This window comes from Protopterus annectens, chromosome 8.part0 (genome assembly GCF_019279795.1).
Source record: "Protopterus annectens isolate FY-2018-M chromosome 8.part0, PAN1.0, whole genome shotgun sequence".
Lineage (NCBI taxonomy): Eukaryota > Metazoa > Chordata > Ceratodontiformes > Protopteridae > Protopterus > Protopterus annectens.
Window position 1 is genome coordinate 813,970,541 of NC_056741.1, and position 24,568 is coordinate 813,995,108.

The 24,568-nt window shown below is 42.8% G+C and overlaps 1 protein-coding gene across 1 annotated transcript in view; it reads left to right on the forward strand.

Annotated features, from left to right (window-relative positions):
* USP11 (ubiquitin specific peptidase 11) overlaps positions 1-24,568 on the forward strand; it is a 3,313,221-nt gene that overhangs the window by 2,320,745 nt on the left and 967,908 nt on the right. Inside the window, exon 16 of the mRNA XM_044080280.1 lies at positions 13,369-13,569. Coding sequence (XP_043936215.1) covers positions 13,369-13,569 — 201 coding nt within the window. The remainder of the gene's footprint in view (positions 1-13,368; positions 13,570-24,568) is intronic.

Sequence of the window (24,568 nt, forward strand, 5' to 3'; positions counted from 1 at the left end):
AAAATATACTTAGCTCTGTATATCTCCAGATAGTTTGGAGAGCACTCTGTCAGGACACAGGAAGGCTACCACAAGTAGCAGTATGACTCAGTCATAGTCCATGTGGATGTGAATGACGTGAGATATACCTCTCTGAACTATATGAAGAGAGGCATGATGGACCTCCCTGAATATGTGTCGCAGGCTGGTATGAACCTCACATTGAGCAGCATTCTACCATCACGAAGAATGATATCACAAAGCAAGCAGAAAATGATTGATTCCAGTAATTGGCTTAGCTACTGGTGTCATTCCAAGAAGATCCAGTGTTTGGCAGCCTGGGGCAACATGACCCACAGACCACCCCGTTTTGCATGAGATGGTCTGCACCTGTTGCCACTAGGCTTTCAAATGCTGGTCAAGGTATTAGCCACCCCCATAGTGTCTTTTTAGGAAGTGCCAAACCAACAGACCTACAAACATAAATTCTTCTAATACCAAGCTGAAGGTACTACTGCACCATGCTATGAGTCTTAACAAGAAACTACACTCCCTGGAAGCTCTCCACAGCCTGGAGAATGCTGATGTCTGTGCAGTTAGAGATGTGGTTCAAGGTTGCAGAATGTACACAGCAGTGCAAGACTGCAATACCTATCACACATTCAGACCATCCTCTGAAAAGGAAAAAAATGAAAGGAGAGGGTGTTCTAATTTACATAAAGAAACAATAACACTTGTAGATAGGTCAGGCAGGATGTCCAGCTTGACCATAGGCAAAATCCCCCATCATATAATCGCTAGCTACAGGTCCCCAAACGTGAACCATGAAAATCATTCCGCATACGTGATGTTACTGGATTCTCTTACTGTTCAACCCAGTACACTACTCATGGGTGATTTTAATTATCCCTGTATAAACTGTGAAACATACACAGTAACATTCAGGCACAGGGATTCCTGGAGTTTGTCAATACAAATTCTCTGGAACAGCTGGTCTGCACTCCCACTAGGGGCTCGGGTATCCATGACATAGTACTAACACATGGGGGAGCTTAATGTCATCTTTGGTAAGATCGGATCATAAATCGGTCTCTTTTGAAATAAATGTAACATTAGAACCCCCATTAAACTCTAAAACCGTAAAGAATTTTTCCAAGACAAATTACCTGTTATTAAGTGATAACACGGGTAATTTTAAAGCTCACCTAACCCCGAAAACAAGAAAGCCTATACTGAAGTATACACAAATGCCTTGTACAACCACTTAAACTGCATAGAAGTGGCAGTACCTGACTAAAGTAAACCTAGGTGTATTCGGAAAAACAAGTCATGCTGGTGGAACCCTGGCATAAATAGAGTATACAACAGAAGGAAGAAATTCCTGTCTAGACGTAAGTGGGAGTTTGTACAACAGAGGGAAAAAATCCCTCATTAGTCTGAACAGCCAAGTCAGAGAACTAGTCAAGGCTTTAAAAGTTAAATGTAAGACTAAAATAGCCTCCCAAGCAAAGGATAACCACAAAGCATTTTTTAATTATGTCCAAAATCTTAAGGGAAACGCTCAGCAATTTGCTGAGTTGGCTGTAGATGATATTACCTATACTCAGCCAGAAGAAACGACAAACCTGCTGGTCAATAAATTCAGCTTAGATTTCACTCCCTTATCACCTCCAGCCACAACCTAAAAATAACCCATTACCACCATTCCTTTGCCTGTTGTAACAAAAGAACAGGTTGTCACTGTGCTTTCTAGAGCTAGAAATACATCATTGATGGGCTCTGACAGAATTCCAGGGTGCCTATTAAATAGCTTAAGACTTAACTTCGTAGACCCATTTGGATCTGTATTGACCCACAGTTGCAAGGCAAGCTTTGTCCCAGTAGACTGGAGGACAGCAACAGTTATCCCCCTGTGCAACTGGGGACAGTCAACGGACCCAGGAAACTACCATCCCGTAAGTTTGTCTAGTCTCATGTCCAGGGCTGCAGAGCAGATAATCATGGACCTGATTAACAAAGACACAGGAAATCCCCATACTCTAGACCTAACCCAGTTTGGCTTCATCAAGGGCAAGTCCTGCTAATCATCTTAGGGAGTTAAACCACCCTGAAGACAAGACAAGCTACAGAATTTACAAATGTAAATTTCTGCCTCCTACTTTAAAGCCTTCTGCTTTAAGTGTCTGCTTTGGATTAAATTATCAGTGACTCTCAGGCAAGGAGATGACAAAACTTTCAGCAAGTGAGAAAATTATGTCTGGTGGACTTTTTTGAGAAGTCACCAAGGCCATAGATGAGGGTAAGTCCGTGCATACTGCGTACCTTGCCAAGGCATTTTGCCACACTATCCCACTCGGGTAGTATAAATAAACTCTCAAAAATTATGCATAAACCTCTGTCTCACCAGCTGAATACAGATGAATAGCCAAATGGCTCACCGATAGGAAATGTTAGAGTGGGGGAATCCACATCCAGCAAGAGGCCAATCACCAGTGGAGTACCACAGGGCTCAGTATTGGGTCCCCTCCTGTTTGGGACATACATGGGTGGCAAGACAAATGGTAGATGGTTTTTGGCTGAACAAGTTTGCTGATCACTGCAAGTTGGGAGTAGTCACTGACTCCCCAAACGATGCTGATATCCTTCAGGATGGTCTGATGCAGTTTAATGATTGGTGTCCGAGCCATGGCCTCGAACTAGATGTGAAGAATGTCATAATAATACCCTTAGGGTTATCAAATACCCCAGAAAATGACAACATTGATAGCACCCCCCCAACAGTAGACCCGGTGGTAAGGGATCTGGGTACTCAATTAGTAATCTGAACTTTGACCACCATGTGTCCACAGAGGTGGGAAAAACCTTCTATATGGTTCAGCTTAAATAAGGCATCCAGATCTGAGGATGTCATAGTACCACTATACTCTGCCCTCATCAGACCATTAATAAAGTACAGTGCACTCTTTTGGTATGTACCTCACCAGGCACCTGCAATGCTTGGCGCATCCTCAGGGGTTTCCCACCAAAAAATGCAGGGTGTAACCAGCATGTCCTATGCAGACCTATTAAATGCCCTATCACTCTATTCAATTTCCCACTGATAACTGAGGGATGATCTGTGCTTGAGCTCTACAAGGCAGTTCCTGACCCAGTCCTGTTGGAAATGCTGCATATTCACTGAACTAACTGCACAACAGTTACACACTGCAAAGACCTAAACCTGATCTCTGGCATGAATAGATCATGCTGGAGAGTCAGATGTGTCCCAGGGATTGCCCCTCCTCTGGAATAGGCTTCTATTCATGTGAAGCAGAGCTTTCCCTGACCCTCTTCAAGAGCACAGTCTGGACCAGTGGATGGGAAATCGACGATTCACTCCTGGGGTGGCACCCATGTCCTTATGGATAAAGGCACTGTGTAAAAATTGTCAAAACCCCAGTTTGCTGACCCTTATCTTTCCCTTAGAGATAAAATATAGGATAAAATCTGGGTAAAACTGGCTAGTCTTGTAAGAACCCTTGAGCCGTTAGCCTAGTAATCTCCTACAACCCTGTGAACATGTATGCTGGATTTGTTGCGTATCCAACTGGAGTCTTACCTTCTGTGCATTTCTACAAACCATGAGTCTTCCCCATTGAGATCTGTTTTGTCAGCAGCTTTTACAGCTAAATGTGGAATTGGGTGGGTACCGCTACATCATAATTTTCTCACTTGCTGAAAGTTTTGTCATCTCCTTGTCTGAGAGTCACTGATAATTTAATCCAAAGCAGACACTTAAAGCAGAAGGCTTTAAAGTAGGAGGCAGAAATTTACATTTGTAAATTCTGTAGCTTGTCTTGTCTTCAGGGTGGTTTAACTCCCTAAGATGATTAGCAGCTAATTGTCGGGCTATCAGGGTATGAAATGGATATGCAGGAGAAAAATTAATGTGCCATTAGTGTTCCTTTTATTAAAGTATGCAAGCATATTGAAATGTAAGTGAAAGCATGTTTTAAAATTGGTTTGATTTTATATATTTTTTATGGTTAGGTGAGCATTTGCCTGAAGGTAGCATTCCTGGCTCACACTACAGGGGCAGTGTAATTATTGCATTAATGCTCAGTACAACTGCTGCAAGAATTTAATTGAATATTTTAGTTTTTGATATCAGTGGGATGAGTTCCTGGTGGAAATACATGGGACACATTACAACAGGGGTTAGAGTCACAATGGGCATTTGCAGTAGAAGTGCCTGCAAGTTTTTTAGTAAGTATTGTAGCTTTGGTTCAGTAAGGCAGAAGCATTTAACATGCTCTGACTGGATTAAAGGAAATGGATACTCCTGAAGTATATTTAACCTTAACTCAAGAGTTTTCTTCCCCCGTTTCTCGCATCAGTGTCATCTAGGCGTTTAATGGCCAGAAACCCTTCATTACTTTTTGGTGCATCTCTTTTCCATGTGTTTTTCCTGTCACAGATAGCTTTCCACCATCTTTTCTTTAAAAGTTTCCCATTATTTCTGAAAGGAATTTTAGACATTCTGTGTAGTATAGTCTAGACAGGAGAAAAGGTGCAGTTTTCAGTGATGGGCACTGCATGTAGTTCTGTATCTTCAAACTGTCTTGCTAAGGCTAGTAAAGTGATGCAAGGAACATAACTCTTGGAAATAATTTAACTTTAAGAACATGGATGAGTAATATTGTAATTTACATAGGTTCCTAGTTGTTTACTAGGCTGATGACCACAAAGGATTTTTTAAGCCTAGCCATGCATCCCAAATCTCTTGACAAGTTCTGATACCCATGATAAGTGTAAGCAGGGGCTTGGGAGATGACACGTACAAGCAGGGGTCTGGGAGATGTGCCATTTACAGGCTGACTGTGTCTGTTATTGATTAGGGTGCCAAATCACTGATGAATTTCCTGTTCTCCGTTCAGTTGCATAAATTACACTTGAATTGGGGTAGGGAAGGAACTCTGCTTCACATGGATTGGGGAGCTGCCTGTAGCTGTAGCAGGTCCTGTTTATATCACATGAAAGCTTTAAGTCTTTAGAACATGTAATTCTGAGTGCGGTTTGTTTTGCTGATATGCAGGAGATCCATCAGAGTGGAGTCTGGCAATGCTTTGTGTCCAGACATGGATCTCCTCTCAGTAGCCTGTAGGAGACAGAATACAGGGATAACAGGGCCTTATGGCGGTCTGCACAGGACATGTAACGTATGCCCTGTATTCATTTAGTGAGAAACCTTTGTGGATGTTCCAATTGTTGGATATGCATGGTTAGGTGCATACCAAAAGGGGCATTGTACTCAATGATAGGTCGTCCGAATGCAAAATACATTGGAACAATGACTTTCTTGGACCTAGATGCCACACCTTTGTTTATAAGTTGCACAGCATAGAAATATTTCCTCACTGCTGTAGACATTTGATAGTCAAAGGCTAGATTACTGTATGTGTCCCCAAATTCCTGACTACTGGGTCAGCTCTTAGGAGTGTGTTGCCGATATGATAGTTACCGGGAATGAATGACTTCCGAAAGGAAAGGATTATGCTTTTCTTGGCTTTTAGTTTTAGTCCACGACTCTGGCATCAGTTGTTTCTGTGTCTGCCCTTGTTGGAGAACATTTGTGTCAACGGATGATTCAGTGACAGCTCCGAATTTGAAATCGTCTGCAAATGTAGTCAGCTAGAGACCATTGACATTAGCCTTGACTTGAGAAGTAACTGCCAAAAAGGAATTGTCCCAAGATCGATACCTGAGGGACTGCACTTGTGACTGGCCTTTTTGTAGATGTGGACTCTCCCGTTCTAACTTCCTGTGTCCTGTCTGAGCCAGCTGGCTATCCACCGGGTAACATAAGTGTTTATACCCAATCTCTTAAATTTATCAACAATGCCCAAGTGGGAGATTGTCATATGCCCTTACCAGATCAAAGTAGGCAGTGTGAACTATTTTGCCCTCATCCATTGCTTTGGTGACCGTGTCAGAGAAGTCCACCAGGTTGAGTAGGCATCACCTGCCCTTGATGAAACCAGATTGAGTTGGGTCTAGTGTCTGCAGATTTCATGTCATGATTATTTCCATGATAATTCTTTCTATGGCTTTGCATATGAGACTAGTGAGACTTATTGGTCTATAGTTTCCAGGGTGCAAAGGGATGACTGTTGCTGCTCTCCAGTCATGAGGCACAAAGCCTGTTTGGAGGCTACAGTTAAATAACAATTCCAGAGGACCTGATAATCATGTTTCATGCTATTTAGAAGGCATCCTGGGATATTGTCTGGCTCCATTAATGCAGTGTTCTTGACCGTAGAGAATGCATTAAGGTCCTGTTCACTAGTGATAGCAGGGGGAGTTATATTTGAAGTATTTCCTGAGGGAAGGTTGATGGGGAGAGAGGGGTAAAGTTGGAGCTGAATTTGTCAGCCAGTAGGATTGGTATATCTTCTGGCTCAGTATAGGTGGCTCCATTTACAGTGGGCTATGCACATGATTGTATATTGCCTTTGAAGTTGTGGATATAACTAAAGAAAGCTTTGTGGTTGTCATGGGAGCCAAAATTTACCTCAAATTTGGTTTTGGTAGACTATATTTGTCCTGTAAGTTTTGTTTAGTTTGAGTGCTTTTATCCTGCTGGGTGCTGCACCTTATCATTTTTTGCCATGATTTTCTTCCTTCGTTTATATAACCTGTTGATGATGTGATTCCACCAGCGTGGCTTGTTTTTTGTGTTAGATCTGTACTTTTTCTTGATGGGTGCAGATGCCTCTATGTAGCTATTAACATGCTTGTATAGGGTTTCTGTGAACAGTTCTGTCTAGGCAACAGTGTTCTCAGGATTTGTGGGGCTTGTAATTTTGCCAGGTTATCATGTAATTGTAGGATGTTAACCTTAGAGTAGTTCCTGAATATTCCAAGGTTAGCTGGGGTTCTAGGTTTTATTTTTACTTCAGAGAAGACCATTTTGTGGTCTGACCTTACCAGAGAAGACAATACACTAGGAGGTAGGCGGCACTCTGCCATTATTAGTGAGGCCCAGACCCAGTATGGTTGCACCCCATGTTGATGTACTGACAGTCTGGTCCAGGGAGCTTGTGTTTACAAAATCCAGGAATCTCTGAGCCTTTACTTTTGGTGTCATATATGATTTTCAGTTAATAGTAGGGTAATTAAAGTCACCCATGAATATGGTATTGGGTAAGATGCTGAGTGTTTCTAATAAGTTTAACTACGTGGTATGGTTTTCCTGGGTCATAGAGGGGGAACCTATAGCTTGCAAGGAAGTGGTGTTGGATTTTGCCTATGGTGATTTGAACATGGAGAAGCTGAAGTGCATTCATTATCCTGTTTGACCAGCCTTGAGGTACATTTACTTTTGATGTAAATTGAGACACTTCCACCTTTAGTCCCTGTCTGTGAAGTAGCTGATCTAAATGTGTGGAAGGCATGATAACCTTGCACTGTCTGTGGCTTTAAACCATGTCTCAGTGACCGCACAGACATCAGCATTCTCTAGGGAGAAGAGAGCTTCTAGGCAGTGGAGTTTTTTGTTTAGACTCCTCGCACTGAGAGCTGTAACACCTTCAGATTTTCTTGGTTTTGACTTATGTCAGAAGGAAGTACTTTCAGTTTGGCATTGCCCCAAAAAATCACTATGGGAGACAGTATTTTAGCTAATATTCGAAAGTCTAGAGGGGAGAGGTGCAGACCATTCCTAGCAAAGCAGCATGGTCTGTTAACCATCTCCTTCCATGCTAACAAATATTGCACCCCCCCCGTATAATGACATCAGAACCTAAGCCAGTTATTAAAATGAGTAATATTTTGTTCATATTGTGGCATCATCCTTGGAGACAGTAAAATGCTGCTCAATGCTAGACTCATACCAGCCTAGGATACACACTCCAAGAGCTCCACAATGTCTCTCATCATATAGTCTAGGGATGATATGTCTCAGGTTATTTACACCCACATGGACTGTGATTGTCATACTGGTACTTGTGGTCCATTGACCTGAGTGCATGCATAATGTGCTGGATCCTGGCCCCTGATAAACAACTGATCGTGACTTTCTCTTTACTCAGCCTGGGGAGAGGGACTTCAGTGTGTTTCACAAAGGAGTCTTCAATGACTAGAATGTTGTATTCTGTGACGGTTTGCCTTATGGGCTTAGAAGTAGAGGCTCCATGAGATGTGGCTATATGTGCTGATGTGGGTGTTGTTTTGAGTGTGCGCGTTTGGGGTTGCTGAGGGGTTTTGTTGTGTGTACGTCGTTCAAGAGGTCTTTTGGGTTTAGATAGGTTACATTTAAGTGCATCAGCGTATGTGGGTCTGTGTGTTTGCTTTGAATTGTGTGGGATGGGTGTAGCGTGTGTACTGCTGCCAACCTTATTGACATTAGCAGTGTTATGTGAGAACTTTTCCTCCAGCGATATTGTGCATATATATCATTCGTGCGCCATGTCAGTTTGAGAATTAACTGGTTGTCAGTAAACATAAGGCAATTCTGAATTGCTTCAGGATGCCCATGTCCACTAAGCTGTTAACGGAGATGGTGGAAAAGTTCATATCCATGGCAACAGACCCTTTTTTATTAGACAGTTGGAGTGAGATTATAAAGTAATGTTAGGAGAATCAGTTTGCAACTCTGGGGCCAGTGCTTGTCACTGCAAACTAGTTGTCATTTGTGTAAGTAGGTATTAATGACATTTCAATGGTGCTTTTACAGGAAAAGTTCAAATTCAAGGTCTGTGGTTATACAGGATACTGCCAAACACTTGAGAGGAAACGAATGCATACAGCCTGATGATTTATGGATAAAGTGTTTAGGGAGATATTCTGAACTAAGAACCAAATCAAGCAGTACTCACTGAAAAGAAAGAATTAGCTTGTCTAGTATGATGAAAAGAGGGGAGTCACCTGAATGGCTGTTGCCTGACTACTACTACTGTTTGGTCTCACCATAGCTTCACTCTGCTGGGGTACAATTCTCCTTTGCTTCTTCTCTCACCAGAAGCAAAACAGTAGCACCAATCCCAAGACAAAAAGCAAGCCACAGTCTGTTTGGTGATCCATAGTCTTGTCCAAGATGGTATTCTTTGAAAAGCAATCAAACCAATCAGGAAAGTCAAGCACAGACACTCGCTTCCCAACCAGAAAGAGTCAGGAATCTATGCATTCTGCTCCTGCTCTCACCAGAAGCAAAATATAAGCACAAATTCCAAGCTGACCACTATGATGCAGTTATTAGGCTTTCCATTGATGAGCAATCTTCAGGAAATAATGTACTTATGCACTTCTGTCACTAGGAGTAAAACAGAATCACTAATCCCAAGTTGACTACTGAGAGGCAGACTGTGGGCTCTCCAGTAATTGGTGTTCTTGGAGTAGAAGTTGCAGATTTTAAAGCCAAGATGGAAAAACAGGTTAATCTCTTAAGAGCTGCAGTGTGCACTAAGCAATTAGATATGAAAGAGGGGTGGTAACATAACCTTTAGCTATCTAAGTGGAGAGCCACTAGTTTTAAAAGGGCAGATCGACTGGAAGGTGTGGACACTTTGTATTCTGGTTCTGTGGAATACAGTGGGATGGCCAATAAATTTAAACAGTTGAAGGGAGTAATTTCACAAAACAATAAGTTTGTGCTTACTCACAATAGCCAGTGACAGAGAAGAGGGAAGGAGATATGTTGTCAAATTAACAAAAGGGGCAGACGATTAGAAAGACAGTTGAATTTAAAAACATAACAGGACTAGGGTGAGAGGGTGGAAAAACTTTTATTTCTGTATGACTCAACGAGAGACCGCTGTTATCTCTTTTCCAGTTTAAATATGCAATTAAAAACAGAATGAGAGTACAACATAGTGTAAAGAAAATGATTTACAGCACACAAAATAAAATAATGCAGTAAAGCAACACAAAATCCAAGAAAGCAAAAACAAACAAACCTTTCCCTCACAGCAAGTTGTGGCAGAGTCTGGGTGAGCTTTTGTAGAAAACTAGCAAATACATTCATATGTACATTTGTGTATACCATGAAGTGTTTTTAGCTGTTAAATTTCAGAAATGAGCAAACTGTCAAATTACAGGCAAATGTCATTTGCCTTACCATTTGAAGTGAGAGCTGGCAGTCACCAATGAATGAGAAGAGATGACAGCTTTCACTCTTGCAGGAGTGAGAGGGGATATCTGAATTTTTTTAGACTTGGTCTTTCAAAATTTAACGAAATCCTGCCTTTTCACCCATTTTATATTGAGGGACTCTATATGAACCACAAGTATTTTTCAAACTTAAGTAGAGAGTAATTATTTTAAAAGAACTGTTTTTTGCTTTCGTAGACCAGCCTAAAATACACTGTCTCAGAGTACTGTCATTGTAATGAAAATGTAGAGGATTCATTTTTGATGTCCAGTTGGGCTTGAAACTCCATTCCAGGAAGAGGGTCTGTTGGAAAAGGAATCTCTAGACCCCCCGGTTTTGTGGACCTCCTCTGCCACGGGGATGTCATCTTCCATTTTCACTCCATCTGCCTCTGGGAGAACTACCTCTACATGTGTCCTGGAAAGGACCCTGAGATTTTCTGAACCACATGTTTCAAACCTCCCTGTTGATTCCTGGAAAAGGTCCTTTTAGGGGTTGAAAAATGCATGACCACTGCAGAGAGACTTTCCGTTTTTCTCACCCATGGAAAGTGTGTTCTTTACTGTGGGGCCAAAAAAAAAGTGCCGTCAGAAGGAGCATTGACAAACGACTTGAAGGATTGCACAAAATCACACAGGCACATCATTGCCGGAACCCACAGCCCTTGATGCACTTTCTGCAGCGTGCGAGGGTAAGCCTCATAGACAAATTAGATATAGCTTGTAGAGTAGCCAACTGGGAGACTACTAAAGATTGAGCCTCAACAGTTTTGGTCCCAGAAAGAGATTTTGATAGCTGTTTAATCAAATTTCTTTGAAGCCACGTAAAATGTGCCAAATAGTTCAGCGATCAGAGTGCAAAAGTTGCTGAGCATAAACACTTTTCCCAAATCTGTCACCCTAGACTCTGTGTTAGAAGGATGGACAGTGGAATTCTGTTCTGAGAGTTCCTTTTTTGTAGCTGCTACCATGACCATGGCATCTGCTGGTACACATTTACCTTAAACTTCCCTGCCTACTGGTCGAGCTGGAATCCAGTCTGGTCTCTTGGGGATTGGCTCAGTCATATCAGGTTCCTTCCACACCTGCTGAGAAATCAAATCAATGAGTTTGTTGACAGACGGAGTAATCCAGGAGGTAGACGGGCCAGCCCCAAAGGCTTCAAGAAATACTGATTCCTCCAGAGAAGGGTCTTGGGAAGACTAGCCACCCTTCTGCTGAAGGATCTCAAGAATGTCTGTAAATGAGATTTCATTGGGTGGTGATTTTGGGGACCATTCTCCTTCATCAAAATCAGTATCTTCAGTGACTCACTGGTGAGGAGAGTCCAAGTGCCTCCTTTTGCACTTTCTTTTCACAGGGACTTCCTCAGTGGGGTTGTCTGGTGAAGTATCAGAAGATATTACGATACCCTGCTGGGTAGTTTGGAAGCTTTGAGCTGGCTGTTCCTGTGGGGTAGAATGTTGAGGATAACGGTGCAAAGTCTTCTGAGAAGAAGAGGGTGGATCTGAGGGGTAGGAACCCATCTGACCTGCCAGAGCAGAGAACACTCTTCACTACATCAAAGGCCATTCATTCCAGGAAGAAGGAAGACCATGGAGCCAAGAAAATGAGTTTCTGGCTTATCACCTCCCTCTGCCCCAAGAACAGTCCACCCAAGGAGGAAGTCTGAGCCGAGCTGTCCAGTGGCAAAGCTCCAAGAGGAAAAGGGGAGCTCCAAAAACCTCTGACTCTACTCCATCCTCTTAGGTTTGGCAGGGATGCTTCGGCTGTAAGAGTCATCCAGCTCCAAGGATGTCTAACCCTGTGCACTCAGAGCAGTATTTGGATCAGAAGATGGTACTCTCTTCAGATCTAAACCAGATGGTCCTGGAACACTCTGATCTGAGGACACTAAAACCACAGGTTGAATTAGAGAAGGAGATGTAAAGGGGGAGTAGTAGATGATCGCACTTCCTGACCTGAAGGGGTAGGAACCATGAGAACGCCTGTCTGAATTTTTTCCTTGAAGAATTTCCTCATCATCCTCTTCACATCTGCTTCTGTGAGACTCCTGAAGGAAAGAGAAGATACCAGGGAAGGCAATTTGGAGCGCCTCTCTAAAAAGGGAGATGGTACTCTGGATGGGACTGGATCTAGACTTTGAGTGTACATAGTCCTTGGCAAAGGTTTCAGATCTGAGGATGTAAGATTCGACACAGGCTTAACCGGATCCAATAAGGGCTGGGACTGTAAGTGACTTCGGATCCAGCTTCTTTCTTCTTCCTAGGCTCCAGAAGAAGAGGCTAGAGACTCAGAAGACTTCAACCTCTTGGTAGGACCTCTAGATTTGTGTTTGGGTTATTGAACCCCAGCAATGGCTTCAGAAAATTAAGAAGGCAGTAATCCTTTTAAAATCCTCTTATTCTTTGCTAGAGCACAGGGGTTGAATCCATGACGGTGCAGTCCTGTTGTAGATATTCTAGGTCTAAGCAATACAAACACAGAGTTTGGGCATCTGAATAAAGCAACTTGTGCCTACGTGTATCACATTTTTTAAATCCTGCTTTTTCAGACAATAAGGAAGTTATCGTAACAAGAAAGAGTTAAACTAAACCTTTTGTTTACCAGGAAGAAGAGGAAGGGTAAAATACCAGCAGTGGTATTAAAGAATTGCAGTTATCTTGTAGAAAAAGACAAAATACCAAGTATGGTAATTAAGGAACAATACACAAAGTGTAAAAAGAACAAAAAAAGGGTAAATGAGTTAGGCCTACCAACGATGGTAAGAAGATTTACACTTAAGTGTAAGAAAAAAAGGAAGGAAGAAATTACATACGAATAAAGTTAGACTAAGGCAATAGCATTATATAAGGGGTGTTTTTAGAAAAAATAACATGAAAAAAAATGTAATATTCACTGTAATCTTGAGAGTTGAATTCAACCACATCTAGATGCTAAGGCGGCAAAGGAGATCCGAGCGATGTTAGGGGTGGTGCATTACAGGTAAGGAAGGAGCTCAAGAGTTTGTTGGAGGCCATAAGCTAGTTTGTCAGCAGAGTCTTTTCCGAGGGTCGGATCCAAACCCATTAGTTGAGGAAGAATGAAAATGGACAACATAGATGGAACATTATGGTAAGTGCATAAATTGTTTTTGAAGTATAAGACATTAAAATATAATAAATGATATTCAGTATCACAATATGTTGAAAATGCATATATTTTTAAGTTGTAAGGTGGGTATTTCTTAAAAGTAATAAAACATTTTTCTGTACTACTTTACAGCTATGAAGTGAGTGGGAACATCTATGACGATGATATGAATGACATGCTGCTTCCCATCTATTTACGTGAGAAAACACGAAGTCGTGATTACAGTGATATCTATTACAGCACCATACTTTTTGGTCATCCGCTGCTCCTTTCTGTTCCACGAGACAAACTGAGCTGGGACAATCTTTATGAAATACTACTACATAGGCTTTCGTAAGTTTGCTTTCAAAAAAAAAAAAAAGAGAGTGTAACGTGCTTATCATTCTCTGATGGCTTAGAACATACTTCTGTTTTAGAATTTATGATGTGTGCAGTACAAGAGAAGCTTATCATACATGTACAGTGTTAAAAAGTTGGAAATGGAAGAGAAAGATACAATTTTTTCATTAGAGAATAAGGAAGGTATCTGTTGGCCTTTTGACTAATTAGTCTGAGAGAGAATGTTTTAACTCATTACAGCCTAGTGACATTTGCAGGTGCTTCTGCATTTGCATCTTACTGACACCTCCAGGTGTCTAACAGAGCCTATTCATATTTGTATTAATTCCAGACCCATGCACAAGCTATTAAAATTTGTTAGTCTTAAAGTTTGCATGATGTGTAACACAACTGCACTAACATAATCCCACCTTGTTACACAGTAGTGAAAGTATTGATCTTTTTATTTAGAGCATTATTTTTCTTGAACTGCATTACAGTGGTATTTAAGTTACTTGTTTACTTCTCACCTAAATAGTTTATGCCTTTAATTAGTGTTGCACCATTCTGTAGGTTACGCCCCCCGTACAACCCAGTTATCCCCCCGATAAATAGCAGGCCTCTATAGTTCTCCTTCTGTAGTATACTTTCTCCAGTAAACCTTCTCTTGTCTCCCATTACTGCAGCCAGTCATTCCCTTACAATTAGTATTTTTGCCGTCATAAACAAAGCTTCTTCAGCATTTTTTTCTCAATTTCTTCCCTTGTCTGTCCATAGTACGCCTTATTCTTTCCTATATTTATACATCCTTTTTTCTTCTGCTCCCTAGCGACTCCAGCCAAATTCCCTGTCTGTCCCCACTCTGCCTCATTTAAAAGTGTGTTATGTCATCCTTATATCTAAAGCAGATTACCTTTTCTAAATACAGAATATGTACTTTTTAGCATTTCATTTATTACTTACTGCTAACAGTTCTTGCTGCTTGATTGTTTCTCTGACACTATTACCTCAGGCTTCAATCCCATCCTGGTGGTGTGTGGCCTACTCTGTCCACCCTTGCTACACTCAGACTCGCTCTACTCCCTACTTTACCCCCAATTTCCACCCCCCCCTTCTTATACTACATTTATACTTTCCTCAACTCTCTACCTGCAATCAGTAACCACCTGCCATATCCACCCGTTACCATAATACCCTTCCATACCACTCACCAACTGAAAAAACTTCCCAATTCTTAACTCTGTCTAGACCTCCCATTCAAACACCTCTGTTTCTTTAACTTGTATATTACTATTCCCACCCAGATTCATATAGTCTGTCTTCTCATATACTCAGTCTAGCGTCTTGAATTATTCAACCCGTCACAGTCACTACTCTACTGGTCTTTGTACCCAGCAACTTTTCCTAATCCTGTATCTCCTTCCTCTAAGCTAATAAACTTGACATTTAGCTTAGCTCATACCTAAACCCCCTTCCCTTAGACTTCAGTCCTCCTCAGCCTAAACATTCTATTACTCTCCTTATTTACACTCATTCTCTCGTCTACCCTTAACTACTACTTATTCAAGTAAAACCAAGTAACTTCACAAGATAATTTGTCTGAAGTTTTGATAGGATGTAGGTAGCAGCTACTATGAAATCTCTCCCTGCATATACAGTGACGCATTTTGTGTCTGCTTTAGTTTAAAAAAAATTCACTGTTACCCCACAGCCTTCAGCACAAAAACACATGTAAACAAAAACTAAAAAGGACCTTGTATGAGAATTCCATGCCTCAAAACTCTGTGTGGTGACATCCACCCAAACCCAATCCCAACTATCCCATATCATAACCCAGCCATTACCTCTGTAGCACTGAATCCCACATAACCTTATTCTTCTCCCTCTCCCATCCCCTCATGTCTTCCAAAAACAACTTAACTTCACAGCAAACCTGCATAGCAACTGCAGTAAAATTACCAAACTCCATGCCTGGAAGCTTCACTATACTCCAAATATTCTAGCCATTACCAAAATGTGGTTTAAACCTGGCATAAAGGACACAGCAGTTCTTCACCCAGCTGCTATTCACCCAGCTACTATACCCAAACTCCTGTATTCTCACATCATACTATTTCTATCCCACAGTTCCATAATGTTGAAGTACTTATTGCTTTTCTTAATTTAAACAAAAAAAGCTTATGGATTATTGTGCTGTTCATTACCTGATAATATGCCCATACTGAAATACACTGTCTTGGACAATCCTCCACCTTCTCTAATGAAAATGTCATTCTTGGTGACATTAACTTTGACTGGCAGCACCTGAGACTAGCCCTCCCCCAGCATAAACCTTTTTGGTTTCACATAACTAATAAAAACCCCAACCAGGTATAATAACACCAACAATTAAGACTGGATTATGATTTCCAATGCAAGTAAATTTATTTCAGCAGGAATACTTCCTGACTTTCTCATTGACCATCTCCCAGCAGAATACCTTAAGGTAGCTGCTGAGGCCATAGTTTACCCAGTAAGTATCCTAATTAATGTATCTTTACATGAAGCTTTTGTTCCATCCCTCCCTTTGGAAAAAAAAAATCCCATGTCATCCCCCTCCATAAAAGTTGCAGTTAAGCTGAAGTATCAAAGTTTAGACCCTTAGCAATACTTTCCCCTCTCTGTAAAATCCTCAAAAATTGTATCCAGAAATAACTTCTTCACCAATTTCTCCTAATCAACTGTTAACCCCAACTCAACATGGTTTCTGACCTGCCCACAGCATAACCACTACCTTACTGTCCTTCATGGGCACTGTATATAATAAGTAAAGCTAGATGTTCAGGCAAGTTTTTCTCCTCTTTATTCCTAGATTTAACTAAGATATTCTATACGGAGTTTCACTCAAAACTCCTGCAACAATTGACAACATTGGATTATCACCTCCTACAATCAACTGATTCCATAGTTACCTATCAAACTGATGACAGTCTGTAAAATGACAAGGGTTCCAGTCTCCCTACGTAGCCAGCACTGTGTGTATTCCCCATCTCTCCTAACTTTGTCCCCTGCTCTTTAACATCTTTACAATCTCCACACATCTTCCTGTCAAGCTTCCCTTGTTCAGTATGCAGGTGACTCAACCCATGTATGCTTCTCTAATAACCTACTGTACCTTCAGCTACTAACGCAAAAAGCCTTTAGTTCAATAGACATCTGGCACACTAGCACCCAACTTCTATTCAGCCACCCCTCTGAAAAAAAAAAAGTTTCTCTTATTCACCACAAAAACTCAAACCCAAGTTAAAAACTACATTTAAAATCCTTTCATTAAATAACACTGCAATAGTAGTAGTCTCCCAAACAAAACTGTTAGGCATTATAGTAGATGACAGTCTCAAATTTGATCTTCATGTTTAAATAACAAATAAAATCTAGGAGGGCTGTATAGGTGCAACTGTTTCCTTAATAAACCCTCTAAAATCAACCAGGCTATTACTTAAACTCCTACCATCACTTCCCTATTGAGCTGTAGTACTTGCCAATTAATCATCCTTTCTAAAAGCAAAATTGAAGACTGCTAAAATAGATTTGCAACATTTGCAATCAATGCATCTTATACTCACCACTGCATAGTACTCAAGATAAGGCATTACAGTGTCTTAAAATTACCCCATCACCTAACCTACCTACAACTATTTATCACATGTAATTCTCCACAGCTGCCACCCAAATAGATCTCTCTGAACAGATGGGAAACTGCTCCTCACCATCCACAAACAAGAAAATCATCTGTCAGAGCCTCTTCTCTTATTCAGTAGCAAAAGTCTGGAAATTGCACCTGTACCCATTATATGTAATTCAAACCACTATTCCTTCAAAACCACGCTAGAGGAATTCTTATTGAAGTCATGGCTCTGTTCCTGAACTTCTCCTGGATGAGCCAACACTATTTCATTTGATAACCTCCCACCTCCCTACTACATCAATCATAACAATACTAATTTCCACTTCTCATCTCTCTCTGTCACTGCTTACCACTACATCATATGGTATCTGTCATTTTTACCTGTGAGTATACCTGCTGTCCCCCAAGTTGTACAAAAAATGCTTCACACACTATATTCCCTTAACTTACTTGACTTACTTGTAGTATGCTGTCCGTCTTGCACATAATTATCTACCAAGTCTTTTTTTTTTTCACCTTGTTCATTGTTTTTTTTTAATCTTTCTTTGGCTTGCACGTTATTGCTTGATTTGTACTTAATGACTCATCATAATTGTAAGATGTTCTTCTTGATCACTGCAGCAGTAGCCTAAGCTGTACAGGTTATAGCCTACGATGATGCAACAGCTGGCCAGCTTCCAAAGCTTCAAGGCACCGTCCACATGCCCAAACAGTTACTCCGCTTGAGCTGAACTGACTAAAACGACAGGTTTGGGCCCCAAGCCCTTAGAACTTTCCTGCCACCAAAAGAGTATGCTTCTCGCAGGCTTTGGAAATCAAGGGTTGGCTTGTACTGTTCCTTTGCTGGGCAGATTAGCCCACTTCTGGGGAAGAAACGTTCAGTAAAGTTATTTTAAAGCTATGAGTTTGTGTTCTAACTGACTGCTGCAAGACTATGTTAGACTTTTAGAGGATTCTTGTCAGTTTAAAGGATGTTTACAGTATTAAAAAATGTATGTGGAAAATTATTTATTTTACCCTTTGGGGCTGGCAAAGTGTTTTCAAACTACTTTAAAAGTTACTTTATAGGCTTAAAACTTTTATAATTTTGTGACTATTGTTTTCCCCGGGAAATGGCTTGACCGTGGAACAAACTCTCAGTCCCCACAGTCTGTCCTCCTTTCATCCACGAAAAGAAAAAAATAAGCAAACAGCCTTTGCTACTACAGCAGGTTAGCAATTTGTTGCAGGTGGCTGACTCTGATCTAGCCTTTAGTAGTACCTCAGACCACTCATCTTTTATCCCAGATCCCTATGGTGTAGCACCTGCAGCCACTAGAGACCAGGGGTTAGCCATGTCCACTCTGTTGGGTCTGGAGATGGAACAGAACAGAGAAGACTTCCCTGTTTTTTCATTATGTTGTGCCCACCTCTGAGGAAGCTACTGTTGCCATTAATAATACTGTAGGCCCCATTTTCCTGTAAAAAAAAAAAAAAAAAAAAAAAAAAGAAAACTTAAACATGGTATCTACTCCTCAAATTTCCTTGGACAGGAGTAGTTTACTGGTTCTGGCTCAGGGTTAAATTCAGGCTGTTGATAGTTTGATAAAGCAGTTTCTGTTAAAAGAAAGAGGGATACCTCTTTTCCTGAAGAGATTCAAGATTCTGAATCTGAACCTGAACAGGAAAGTGAAGGGATTTATTCCTCAGATTTCTGATTTAGAATCTGAGGCCAACTCCATTTCTGATTTTCCTCCTTGGAGGCTATTGCTAGAATGTACCAGTGTTTTCAATGGGAGAACACTGGGGTTTCTCAGTCCCTCAAATGCTATGAGTTGTTGCAGAACAATTTTCCATATGCCTGCACCCATTTCTCATGTTTTGTCTACCTTGGAGGTTATGTGCATTACTGCCTGCAGATTTCCCGATAGCCAGCCAGCCGTCCCTATAAAGGCAGGTGGAATGTGTTAAGTTCTTCAGTCTTTTAAACCAACCCTAAACTTGACCCAAGTATATATCAATGTTAAGTTGTCTATCTCGCCTTTGTTCTTGCTGGTTGGGATTGGAGCTGATCCTCGGCTCCGACTCTGCCATCTCCTGTAGCTCGAGAGCTGTTTACTGGCTCGAGGCTACCCCTTATCCCATGATGCCTAGCGATAGCTACCCAGATCTCGTTTGCCGCTTCAGCTGCGAGGTGTCATTTTTCTGGCTTAGGCTCGTATAAAGTTTTTTTGTATAACTTTATTACTCTAGAATTCTATATTTTCAGTGTTTACGGTTAACGGTTAGTCTTGTTTTTGTGATAACTAGTGTTTAGTTGTAGTATCCCTTCTTTTCCTTGTTGAACCCCCACCCCTCCCCCCTATCCTCTTCTTGTTAGGTTAGCCATTTAGGTTAGAGGCTTTCCTTCTACCTTTCTTTCATAGGCTAACCGTTTAAGTTAGAGGCTTTCCTATTAAAAAAAAAAAAACAAACAAAAAAAAAAAACCTTTAGCTATAGTCTTGTAGTACAGTGTGTTTTTTGTGTAGACTGTATTTTGCTTTGGTAGCTGTTGTTGTACTTGTTGTTTCCTTCTTTCAGGATGTCAAAGGAATCCAAAGTGTCTGGATTCAAGAAGTGTGACTCATGCTGTCAGAAAATGTCTCTGACAGATGGACACACTTCTTGCGTCTATTGTTTAGGTGCTGTGCACCTGCAGGACTCTTGTTCTATCTGCCATGCCTTTAGTCCAAGAGTCCTGCAGGAGTGTAAGAATAAGCTTATTCTTAGGGGTCTTTTAAAACCCCAGGATTCACCAGCCAAGAGCTCTCAGCCCGTGAAATCCCCTAAATCTACCAAGCCGTCGGCTCCCAGCTCGGAGCTGTCCTCTATTCAAACTCTACCTTTTAGTTCGGTTCCAGCTGGCACCGATAAGACTGTCTCCCCATCGGCTCCATCAGAGACTTCAGAGCCTTCGCGGAGCCACAAGAGGCTGAGGTCCCCTTCACTGGAATCGGTACATTCAGCTCCTTGGTCTCCTTTGCTTCAGAGCGAGCGCAATCACCGATCCTCTCACTCCTCTCGATCTTCTAGGCTGTCGGATCACGATGTGGAGAGAGTGGTCAGTAGGTTGCTAAAGTCGCAGGCACTTGCCAAGATGTTGTCCAGCCCTCCTCAACAGGTGTCTGCTCCGTCCACTTCTCTCGATGTTCCTCCTTCAACTCCAGTGAGTTCGGAGCCAGCGTTCGTTTGGGTTCGAGTAGTGGAACCGTTGGCTCCGATAACTCTCATCTCCTTCGGTTTCGACATTGGCTCCAATCCCCTCGGTGATGCCGTCCGTCGAGAGATCTGGGCGCCGGGGTTCCCTCGTCTGCTCCGAGGGGGCGAGTGGCATCGGACCCTTGTCCGACCCCGTTCTCCCTCTCTGAGCTTTGCAGGTGAGCTCGGCTCCTACATCAGCCTCGGAGCCATCTCCCTCGGTGCAGAGAAAGATTCCAATTTCCTCTGAACCGGAGCTTTCTCTGCATCGTGGCAGGGACGCCTTTGATGTCATGAGGAGTGTGCTGGCCACTGAGTCAGCTCCACTATCAGCCCCACCGGCTCCGTTCCCTGTAGTGCCTGTGCCAACCTCTGCTCCTCCTCCAGACCCCAAGCGTAGGGAACTGGCGCTCCAGGGCACCGCATTGGGTGTTTCCTCTTCTTCCGAGGCCCCCCTGATCATTCAGAGGAGCCCCCCTCATAAGAAGAAGTGCAAGAGGAAGCACATTGACTCCCCTGAGTCTGTCGCTTCTGATACAGACTTAGATGGTTCAGAAGGGTCCCTGAGATCCCCCTCTGAAGATGTTTCCTTCTCAGACATCCTAGAAATGCTTAAGCAGAAGGGGAACTGGAATCCCCTAGCCCTTACCGAGGATGAGTCTGTATTTCTGGATGCGTTCGGTTCCTGACCTTCCACCTCCTGGGTTTCTCCGCCTTTCGATCCACGTATGGCATTGGTAGCTCGAAAGGCTTGGTCAGCTCTAGATACAGTGGAACCAACTGTGAGGAGACCTGGCAAATTCATCACAGCACCCCAGGATAAGCAGTTCCTTACCAAAGGTATTCCTGTTGATGCCATGGTGGTAGCAACAGCCACCAAAAAAGAGTTAGTGGAGACCTCTTCGTCTGTCCATTCTCCTAACAAGGAGTCTAGGATGATGGATAGATATGGGAAGCGAATGTTCACTTCAGCGACCTTTTCTATGAGGTCACTGAACTACTTATGTCATTTTACCCAGCTTCAGAGGGATCTCCTTAAAGAGCGCTGAGATACCCTTCAAGATCCATCAGCTGAGGGGGGCTCAAGCTAAAGTAGCTTCCCAGCTGGTGACGCTTAATTCTGTAGTTAACTCCTTCATGAGCCTCATTTCCTATGCAGCCGATGGTGCGAGTAGAGCCGCAGTTAACGGGTGTGGCCCTTAGGAGGCATGCATGGATGTGGCTGTGTAATTATGCAGAATCCTTTCAAGCGTCATTCACCGACACCCCCTTTGATGGTTCCTTTCTCTTTGGACCACAGGTGAAAGACACTTTGACTAGGTGTGAGCAAGAAGGCAAGACTCTCTCTGCCGTGGGAGTCCGTTTTTCCACTCCTTCTAGACCGTACCCCAAAGGTCAGAAGAGTGGCAAAATGTGGTTCCGAAAATCCCAGGGGGCCTTGCCTGACGCACATAGTGATTTTTCCTCCAGGGGCAGAGGGGGAAACAATAACAACAGACGCTGCCCTCGTGGCAGAGGGGGTCTACAGAATCAGGGCAACAGAGAATCTTTCTCTGATGAGCCCTTTCAGCATCCCTGAAGGGTTGCCCAGCTGCTCACCTGTGGAAGCAGTCGGGGGAAGACTTTCACTGTACCCAAAAGCCTGGCAAAATTTAACACAAGACAGATGGGTACGGTCCATTATATCAGGAGGTTACAAAATTCCCTTCTGTCAACCCCCCCCTTACTGTCAAGGAAATCCCTTCCAGATGTTCCACCCAATCTAAAGGACCAAGCAGTAATAGACGTTTCAAAACTGCTAAAAAAAAAAAGTCATCCAGGAAGTCCCAGCAGACCAATACGGATCCGGAACTTACTCAAGGTTCTTTTTGGTACCAAAAAAGACAGGGGACTGGAGACCGATTCTGGATCTCAGCAGACTAAACAGGTCTCTACAAAGAACAAAGTTTCAGATGGTCACGCTACAGTCCATTCTACCCTTTCTGGGTCAGGACAATTGGATGTGCTCCATAGATCTTCAGGATGCGTACTACCACATCAAGATGGACAGGTGCTCCAGGAGATTTCTTCACTTCTGGCTGGGAGCCAGTCATTACCAGTTCAGAGCTCTGCCCTTTGGTCTCACCACAGCCCCCAGTGTGTTCACCAAATGTATGGCAGTGGTCACGCCTCACCTGAGACGTCGAGGATTCCAGGTGTTTCCATATCTAGACGACTGGCTCCTCACAGCTACTACCAGGCATTAACTTCTACAAGCCAAGGAGTACACAATCACAATCTGCTCCCAGCTAGGCATTACAATAAACATCGAAAAATCTGCCTTGTTGCCCTCTCAGTCTATCACCTACATAGGAGCAGACTTAGACAGAAGAAACATGTCCGTAAGGCTACTGCTAGAAAGGGTGTCTACAGTTTGTCAGCAAGTACAAATTCTAATGCAGAGCAAAAGAATCCAAGGCAGGTTCGTCCTTCAAACTCTAGGTTCCATGGCAGCAGCCATTCTTCTAATCCCACTGGCCCGCTTTCACATGAGGATCCTTCAGTGGCTTCTGTTCACACAGTGGTCTTTCCAACAGCTGCCCATGTTTCACATGGTCATGATTACAGAAGCATGCAAAAGGCACCTTTCCTGGTGGATGGTCTCCCCACCAGTGACTCAGGGCAGAGCCTCCGTTCAGCCCCCTCCAGTAGCCACAGTGACCACAGACGCCTCCCTGATAGAGTGGGGGGGGCATTATCAGGGCAGGACAGTCCAAGGCACTTGGCAGCCTCACGAGTACCATCTGCACATAAACGTCCTAGAAATGAGAGCTGTGCTCCTAGCGTTGCAAGCCCTTCAGGACTCTCTTCCTTCTGGGACCATTGCAATTCAAACAGACAACATGTCAGTGGTGTGGTACATCAAGAAGCAGGGCGGAACCAGGTCCTACCCCCTGTGTCGAGAAGCACTCAGACTGTGGCAGTGGGCGATTTCCTCCCAACGTTTTCTGATTGCGACACACATCCCTGGGAGGTCCAACGTCATAGCGGACAGGCTCAGCAGAGCTATCCTCATGCCTCACGAGTGGTCTCTGAATCAGGAAGTTGCGGGTCTTATCTTCCGCAAATGGGGACAGCCTTGCTGCGATCTTTTTGCCACCCCCTTCAACAACTAATGCAGCAACTTCTCCCTTCTTACGCTTCCAGCTCACTCACCCAGAGACGCTCTAGTCCACGATTGGCCTCAGGGACTTCTTTATACCTTTCCTTAGGCCTCCAGTGAGAGATCCCCCTCCTCCTCGGGACCTTAATTTGGTACTAACTTCCTTAACTCTGCCCCCTTTTGAACCAGCAGCGTCCTGCTCCATTAAGTTTCTATCTTGTAAGACACTCTTTCTGGTAGCTATTATTTTAGCCAGACGCGTCTCTGAACTTCAGGCACTATGTGTTCATCCTCCATACTTGGTTTCTCATAAGGACAGGGTTGCTCTGAGGACTAATCCTTTGTTTCTTCCGAAAGTCTGCTCAGAAAATAATTTAAACCAATCTATAGACCTTCCTGTGTTTTTCCCTAACCACACCATCAAGACAGAGTACAAATTACACCAATTGGACGTTCATAGACAATTGCGTTTTTACCTGCATAGGACTAAGGAAATAAGGAAGTCAGACCAACTATTCCTTTCCTATGCTCTAGGCAAACAAGGTCTCCCAGTTTGCAAGGTGACCTTATCCAGGTGGTTGTCTCACACTATTACTTTCATCTATCAATTAAGGGACAGAGTTACCTATCAAACCAAAAGGTCATTCTACTAGGGCCTTGGTCACCTCTGTAGCCTTCCAATATAGGTTGCCCATGGATTCTATTTGTGCAGCTGCTACGTGGGCAAATCCTCATACCTTTATTTCTCATTACAAGTTAGATATGGTCTCCAGGAGCAGAGCTGACTTTGGTTCCACCGTTCTGAAGAGTCTGTTCCAATGAGCTGCCCAGGATTGTAGGTGCTAGGGACACTGTCCCAACCAGCAAGAACGAAGGCGAGATAGACAACTTAACATAAAGAAGTTATGTACCTACCATAACGTTCCATGTTAGTTGTCTTCATCTCGCCTTCTTTCTTGCGTTCCACCCTCCGTCCCCCTGTCCTATT